Source organism: Mytilus galloprovincialis, chromosome 9 (genome assembly GCF_965363235.1).
Source record: "Mytilus galloprovincialis chromosome 9, xbMytGall1.hap1.1, whole genome shotgun sequence".
In the NCBI taxonomy this organism is placed as follows: Eukaryota; Metazoa; Mollusca; class Bivalvia; order Mytilida; family Mytilidae; genus Mytilus; species Mytilus galloprovincialis.
In genome coordinates this window covers 33465340-33474226 of record NC_134846.1, presented here as the reverse complement: position 1 = coordinate 33474226, position 8887 = coordinate 33465340, and the positions used below count along the sequence as shown (strand labels likewise).

General features: G+C 31.0%; 1 protein-coding gene across 1 annotated transcript; it reads right to left on the bottom strand.

Moving 5' to 3' along the window:
- Positions 1-2255: 2255 nt before the first annotated feature.
- On the bottom strand, positions 2256-8186 carry LOC143046766 (uncharacterized). Its single transcript, XM_076219845.1, has 4 exons — positions 7390-8186; positions 6385-6441; positions 4428-4490; positions 2256-3643 (listed from the first exon to the last, which is right to left on the bottom strand). Exons 1-4 carry the CDS (start codon positions 7493-7495, stop codon positions 2781-2783), a joined length of 1089 nt encoding a protein of 362 aa, XP_076075960.1. The 5' UTR covers positions 7496-8186; the 3' UTR covers positions 2256-2780.
- Positions 8187-8887: the final 701 nt, after the last annotated feature.

Here is an 8887-nt window from a genome sequence, read left to right as displayed (position 1 = left end):
TTGTGATTCCCAATGGATAAAGTTTTGACTTTTTAAAAATTGATAATTACCACATTGATCAAGGTTCACAGATCGTTCAGAAGAAATTATTTAGAGTATTCTTTTTTTATGTTTAACTTAGTCTAGCATGTTATGTGGATAAAAGTCCATCATATGTATTTGTCTTTGTTTTTTGATTCGCAGATTGTAAGTGTAAGTGGAAAAAAATCAATTTTTTCACTTCCACCTTTAAGAAAATCATACAATTTAATTAAGGAATTAAACTAAAATTGGGTAAGGAAATGGGGAATGTGTCAAAGCGACAACAACCCGACCATAGAGTAGACAACAGCCGAATGTTTGCTTCTTTGAATTGTTAAAGCCAAGTTTCAATGGACTTTCTAGTTTTGTTATCTTTTTGGATTTTGTCGGATTCCTATTTTTAAAGAAACAACTGAAAAACTTATTTTACCTCTTATATTAATAAAATGATGTTAAAACAACCTGAAAAATAATTACGGACACCCAAAAAATTCTAAGAAACAATAATACATCAACATAATCAAGTAATATCAGGTCCAAAATATTTCAGGAAAACAATGGACGGAATACAACTATCCGGAATTTTTAAAAGTTAATGATTGAATTTGAAAGTTTAAACACAACTTACCTCATAAAAACAATTGCACATGAAAAGAAAAATTGTACTTTTGTATGTTTAACCCCGCCACATTATTTATGCATGTGCCTGTCCCAAGCTAAATCAGGAGCCTGTAATTCAGTGGTTGTCGTTTGTTTATGTGTTACATATTTGTTTTTCGATCATTTTTTTTATATAAATAAGGCCGTTAGTTTTCTCGTTTGAATTGTCATATCGGGGACTTTTATAGCTGAATATGCGGCATGGGCTTCTCATTGTTGAAGGCCGAACGGTGACCTATAGTGTTTAATATCTGTGTCATGTTGGTCTCTTGTTGACAGTTGTCTCATTGGTAATCCTACCACATCTTCTTTTTTTTTTTTTTATAAAACTCTTAAATTGAAATAATTAAATCTTCTGGCAATGTTTTCCCCTTATGACGGTCATGTGTATGTTTCAATCTTTGTCATTAAACTGTAATGTTAAAGTAATGTAATGTAATGTGTTTTATGATTTGAAAAATCAAACAATGTACTGTAAATAAACTCATTATAGATTCCAGGGTTGAATGGTTTTATTTGCGTCAGACGTGCGTTACATCTACATAAGACCCATTAGTGTCGCTTAAATAAGAAATGCACTTTACACTAAATATACTTGAAGAAAAATCAAGTCTTAACATTCACAAGATCTATAGAAAAGTTGTTTTCCATAATTACACTGCTGGATTATTTTGTCTTCTTGACACGGGAAACAGAGGATAATTATGCTTATTGAAGATCGTAGTGACGTGAACTTCGTATTATAAGTTTACAACATGTACTAGTAATTATCATACTGTTTTATCTAGTTTACAACAAAACTCCTACCCCTTTATACACTGTAAAGAACATTGAAAAATATGACATTAAAATTACTTATAGAATAAATGTTCTGTGTTATGTCATACCTTATGTATTCATGATAAATGAACGAAGGTCTTTTATGTGCCAAAAAAGCAAAACCTTATTTTGAACCCCGAGGTCATAGCAACTATTTTTTTCCTTATGACACAATTGATAAGTATAAAGATTTGTATTCTAAAATGTAAATGTCAAATGCAATTCACCGCAACAATATCGAACACCATATTAGGAATGCATATATAGGTTCAATACAATTTATAAAATTCATCAACATTATATATGATAATACATAAATTTTATTCATGGAAACAGTAAGATAAATGTTACAAAATCTTAATTTCAACTTTCTACAAAATAGTTTAAGTTAAAAGTTTTTGGACATCCCAAAAATCAAAGCTTACACCAACATTTTGGTTGACAAAATATACTTTCCTGTATCAGCATTGCAAAGTGAATGAATTATCAAATAATTGATTGGTTTTACTTGTTTTGACATCAATTGTTTTATTCGTATGTAGGATAACAACCATTAACATGATTAAAACAAATATGGATAAATATATGTAACGGAACATAACAAGAGGGTTACAACAAAAATATGTTATGTCGTATTGGTTTATAAGCAGTGAAATCAAGCAGAATATTATAAAATACAAGTTTACCAGGTTTTTAATCTTTTTTTTATTTTTACATGTTTTAAAATACTCAATTTTCTTAGATTATTAAACATGTTAAAATGAATCTTTATGCAAAACTTAAAAAAATATTAGCAAACATATATAATATATTATATGAATTTAACTAGAATATACTCCAACAAATCCTTTTGTTATTGTAAAACAAAATGAGAAAAATCAGTGCAACAGAACACACCATAGTGTTCATCCGTGTTAGTCTCTTTTGATTTATTTTATGTGTGAAACTTAGTCATACAGTAGACGCTTGACTATCGATATGTTTTAGATAATAAGCTGTTGCTTATAGACTTTAAATAAATAAGCATCTATAAGTATCTATCTATATCACACTGAAATGTTTTCAAATTGATGGTCAATACATAATTTATATCGATTTTTCAGCATGCAAAGCAAAAACGAATATTAAATGACAGCATAAAGTTATAAATACATATATAAAGAGTGTAAATGTATAATTTTTCAATAACCGATGCTGTCTTTTGCTTTGATACGTTACTGTAGTGAACCAGTTGATGCATACAAATGTCTATCATCTCTTTGAGGAGCAGTAAGCGATTGCTATTGAGATAGCTCCTGTTTCATCGATACCGGTAACTCATATCCGTTAGATTGATTGGTATGTTCATTCGATTCTTGTTGATTAGTTAATGGTTCATATTGAATGTTGTGGATTGAGTCTGATTCATAAATATGTTCTGCAGAGTTTCGATTGGTTGATAATGATTCGTATTTGTGGCAGTTACCATCTTCCTGACCAGTTAAAGTTTTAATGTCTTGTTTTTGTGCAGTTTCTGTAGATTCATATGTGTGTTTATCATATTCCCGTTGTTTTGTTAATGATTCATATTGATTGGTGTGGAGTACGTCTAACTCATAAGCGTGTTCAACGGAGTTTCGATTGGCTGATACAAATTCGTATTTGTGGAATATATCATCTTCCCGACCAGTTAAAGTTTCATTGTCTTTTGCTTGCGCTTGTGCAGGTTCGGTAGATTCATAGAAATGTTTATCCGATTCCTGTTGTTTTGTTAATGTCTGATATTGATTGGTGTGGATTGGGTCTGATTCATAAGCGTGTTCAGAAGGGTTTCGATTTGTTGATAATGATTCGTATTTGTTGCCAATGGTATCTTCCTGTTTAATTGCAGTTCTAATATCCTCTGGTTGACAATTGTTTGCATTCATTTCATGTCTATTCTTTTCTTTCTCATGAATACTAATACCTGTCATGTTATTGTAGTTTATAATGTTATAGCCAGAAGAATCGATCGTCTCTGTAACCGTTGTAATCGGACTAACATCACATAGTTTTGAAGATTTGGTTCTCTTTTTCAAATGGCAAACAATTACGGTAAATATTAAAGCGACAGCTATAATGATCACTAATGTAGGTACAACCACAGCGTACACTGTTGTGTCATCTGCAAAATAACGCACAAGCATAAAGCAGACAAAACAATTGATGGTCATACAATCGGAAGGAAATCTAGAATGAATTCGTATACAGTGATATTTATTGTTCACTTTTTACATGATAATGCATTCTTATAAATAATAAAAACCCTAAAATTCTCCCGAAACCAAACATTTATCTGCTCTTAAATATTTGAATGCCTAAATCTATATCAAATATCGCTCTTTTTTCATTTATTTGGACTTTGAAATTTAAATAAATGAAATATTTGCTCATTAAAAGAGAGACGAAAGATACCAGAGGGACAGTCAAACTAAATGTTATATGGCACACTTTAAGTATAGCGTCATATAACAATAATTGGAGCGTGTTTGTGAAAACAAACAAATATTTAATCATCATACCTACAGTAAACAGATTTGAAAGTATAAAACACTCTGCAAGTACAAAATGTATAATTCAAATAATATACCACACACTCGTATTCCGGGTAAACTAGTGTAATACATTTTTTAAAATTTTTAAACTCTGTTACAGGTTAATACCTATGGATCCGTAGGGGTCAATAGATTTCATAGTAAAATCATTACGTCGTGTCTATAATTGTAATGATTGCTAAATTAAATCTTGGCTGGTAAAGTTATTTTAAGCATTAAATCACCTCATTTTGTAATTTTTCTTCTTATTTTGATATATAAAAAGTTCTTTGACTCCGACAAGCCAGAAAAGAAATCATGTAGTACTCTGAAATAGTGTTCACTATCTTTTGTTTTGATTTTATTCTGCCCTACCTGAACTATTATCTTCTCTTACGTTAATAACTGAAGAAATTGTGGTTACTGTAGTATCATCGCCTATAATAGATATAACATATGTTAAGCAGTTCATTTGAGGTGTCGCTAAATAATAAATCAAATGCTCAAACACATCAAACGAATGGATAACAACTGCCGTATTCCTGACTTGGGACATACATTTTCGTATGTAGAATATGGTGGATAAACCCGGGTTTTATAGCTAGCTACATGACAGTCGCATCCAATTCCAGTATAGTGACAACTATTTGTAAAGAAAACAAACATATAAAAGGTAAAAGTGTCAAAATAAGGGAGCAGCAGTCAATACTGTGTAATAATTTTAATTTTCATTCGGCGTTTGTATACACCTGTCCGAAGCCAGTGGTTTTCCTTTGGAATTGTTTAACACTTTTTCTTTTCTTTACATTTCGGAGTCCTTCTAGATTGTTGTTCAGTTTGAGACAAGGGTCCGTAATAAATTGACTTTGTACAAATTGTGACTTGGTTGGATAGTTCTCTCGTTGGCACTCGTACCACATCGAATATCAAGTATATTAAAAGCAAATATTATAAAAGAAATGAGTTAGTTCAAAATCCACTGCAGTTAACTAAGATTTCCAAAGGCCATAATTCTATAAAAAGAGCCGAACGCTCACCATTAAAGAACTTGAATGAGATATTGCTCATATTAACTTTAATTATAAGAGTTTCAAAATCTGGCAACAATGGTACCCTTGAGGGGGCTTACGAGGCCATTTATCATAAACATTGATGTTTCTAAGGGACATAATTCTTTTGAACAAAGTCGATAGTACATCATTTTAAAACTTGACAGAGTAACAGCTGATGTTAACCTACAGCATTTTTGCGACTGTCCCAAATCGAGCCTCTGGCCTTTGTTAGTCTTGTATTATTTTAATTTTAGTTTCTTGTGTACAATTTGGAAATTAGTATGGCGTTCATTATCACTGAACTAGTATATATTTGTTTCCGGGCCAGCTGAAGGACACCTCCGGGTGCGGGAATTTCTCGCTACATTGAAGACCTGTTGGTGACTTCTGCTGTTGTTTTTTTTCTATGGTCGGGTTGTTGTCTCTTTGGCACATTCCCCATTTCCATTCTCAATTTTAGTATTAGTTTTATAAAAAAAACTGTCAAGAATTAAACTTGTGAGAGGTTTGTCTATAAAAGACGCATCAGTGACCTTCGCATAAAACATGTATTTTTCGATTTATAAGTTTGCATTTCCTTCTGGTATTTTTCGCTCCTATTTTACCATGTTAAAACTATATGTCACTTGTGCATTAGTACAAAACGTGCAAATACTAACATAAAGGGTCGATTTGAAAACAATTAAATAATTCATTATCATATAATTCATTTTTAGACTCAAACCGATTAAGTAGTAGATTGTGCAACGTTTAATTGTTAATACAATCTCGTTCAATTTTTAAAAACTCATTTTAATAAAGAGATAATCCAAATACCTTGAATTCACTGTGACTTCATTAACAGTTATTTCATTACATACGTTATTTACTAATTAATAATTCTTCTTAAAAAATATCGATGTTTGGTCAATCGATTATAGAACTGCATTTTTTTTATTGAAATTAATAAAATCAATACACACAGACACTGATGAAAACTGTAAGTATAGTCAGTTTAACATTTACTTTTCACACAACAGTGTCGTATTTTGTTATCTTGGTACTATAACTTAACAACGTACATAATTGTACTAACAAAACTCCTTGGAGTTCAGTAATTGTTTTTTATATTTTGGTTTTCAGGGTAAAAATTGATGTCTTCTATAATTAGTCAAATGAAAAACCAAACGCTCAAATATTTTGTGGTTTATCAGGACCCAAACCATGTTAGTTTCCATAATACTGTAAAACCTCAAATTATATGAGCCTTTTAATGAAAGGGGGATCAAGTTACGACTAACCTGCACTTGAAGCGAAACTTGAGAACGTTTCAGCTGTAACAATAGGAGTTTCAGCAGCTGAAAACAAATATTATACATTGTTAAATGATATCCTCACTAATTGTATCGCTATAGTATTACAAAGAAAGAAATGTTAACACGACATTTTTATCTTAACTTAATGTTAAAATAAAAAGCCTTTCCTGATTCCATTTGTTTGCTGTTTGTAAGATAATGCAAAATGCTACACAATATGGTACTATCTAAATTTTGATAATAGATGCTATTGATGGATAATATTCATATGTTATTAATGCTCCAGTCGCATTATGTTTTACTTTCTTTCTTTACAAAACTGAACATTACAATTGTCGAAAAAAAAAGAAATGAATAAAGTTATACTGCTTTTCATAGACATACCATCGGTACGCGTTTCTTCAGGCCAGTAGTACTTCTTTGCTGACATCAAATATCATTGATATGATCAACATTATAAACAAACTGTTTACAATAATGTAAGTTTATTAGAAAAAAAAAAGATTTTCCACCCCAAAAATATATGACCTGAACTTTATTTTGAAAAAAAGATTTCATTTTGTTTTTGGTACAGCGTTTAACTTCTTACTTTAAATATTTGTTTTACCTTTTGTGATTCAAACATCACTGATGTGGTATTTTTTTTAGAAGAAACGCACGCTTGGCGTACACAATTTTATTCTGGTAACTATAATCTCAATTGAGAATGTAAATGGGGAATGTGGTAAAAAAAAAACAACAATCCAACTAATGGCATTTACAACAAAAGGCCACCAACATAACCAAAGGGTATTCAACACAATTTACTGGAAAACTGCTGACATGTGTTATGTGAGTCAAGATATTAACTAGACTAAACAACTATATCTGTATTATCCTTCTTTCTATTCGTTGGTATAAAGTGTTCAACATATTCTATGTACTTCGGAAATAATTAACGAGATTATAACAACTACAGAACTTAAAACTGTGCTTTCCGTTAAGTCTTACCTTTGCTTGAGGTATCAACTGACGACAATTTATTATTTACCTCAGCTGTAAAACAAAAACTTTGAAAGTTTACGATTATTTCAGTACAGTAAATCTTTAAATACATGGTAATTACCAACAATTGTAAGAAAAAAAAAATAGAGCACACAATAACATGCCTCAATTTTCTACTGGTAAATATTTATATTGAAATAAGTTAATATCAGTGTTTTATTACACATACTACATAAGCTTTACATTATTAATGTATCATGGAAAAAAGCCAACGTAAGTTGGCTGTGTTTACCTTCCAAGCAATCTACACAAATGTAGATTACTTATTACAATGATAATCTGAGATTGGACATATTCAACACACAGAAGGATGATCATCGATCCATTGACGGAATTCAAGGTGTACAAATTCTGCGGGACGGTATACATGTTATAGTAAATGAGAATTATGTTTAATCACGAACATTACGTTGTTCGATAAATCATCAAAATGAGGACACTGCATTGTCAAATTGCGAGACATTTAACATGTAAAACATTTCTCTTCACTTATAATATAAGGAATAACTCACTTATAGATGTCAAATGTCTCCTTAGTATCATCTGGTTTTCATTTGATTGATAGTAAACACATTATTGTCACAAAACACTGCAATTGACCAGTAAACCAGGCTAATAAGAATAAGGTCAGATGAACTCTACACGGACATCTATATTCTTTTTATACACATTCACAAGTAATCTGTTGTTATCCTATTACTACTAATTTCTGAGAAACGCACTAAGTCACGAACACTTATGTTGACCAATGAACAATGCAAAAGAGTCAATGTCGTATGAGACCTTCAGTTTGGATTTTTCAGTCATTCTATGCATCGAAAGTTAATTGACTTTTTGTATTTGGCTCTAATAGATGTTCTTAACCCCGACAGTTAATGTGGACAAAAGAATCATTAAAAATGAGATCAATAACAAATGAATCATATCAGTCGAAAACATATTCCTTCATACACAAAATATTATTGATCTATTGCACATAGTATCTATGTCATGATCTAGCCATGAAACTTAACGTTGTTTCCTTATTTTTAAACTAAGTCAGAGTTCAATGAATCTTGTCAGGCAAACACGTTTTATTTTACATACCAAACACAGATGTCCTAATAACGGAATGAAAACATATAATAAATATAAAGACATCCAATGTTTTAAACAATTGCTGAACAATTAAATGATCGGGTATTTAACACAATTGGCTATATTCGGTGTTGGCCAGAGGGTCAAGAGAGAGGCACACACGTTCAGAAGGATAGCTAACGATCCTTGTGAATCCAGTGATTTGATATTGATTCAAACTGTTAAGGTCGGGGTTGACACTCGCAACGTCAGTATTGATAGATTAGTGATATAGTAGTTAGACTACGTAGGTTATTTTGCCACCGAGGCTTTTACCATAAAAATGAACACCAGCACAACATAAACAAGCCATACGGGAAAAACATAG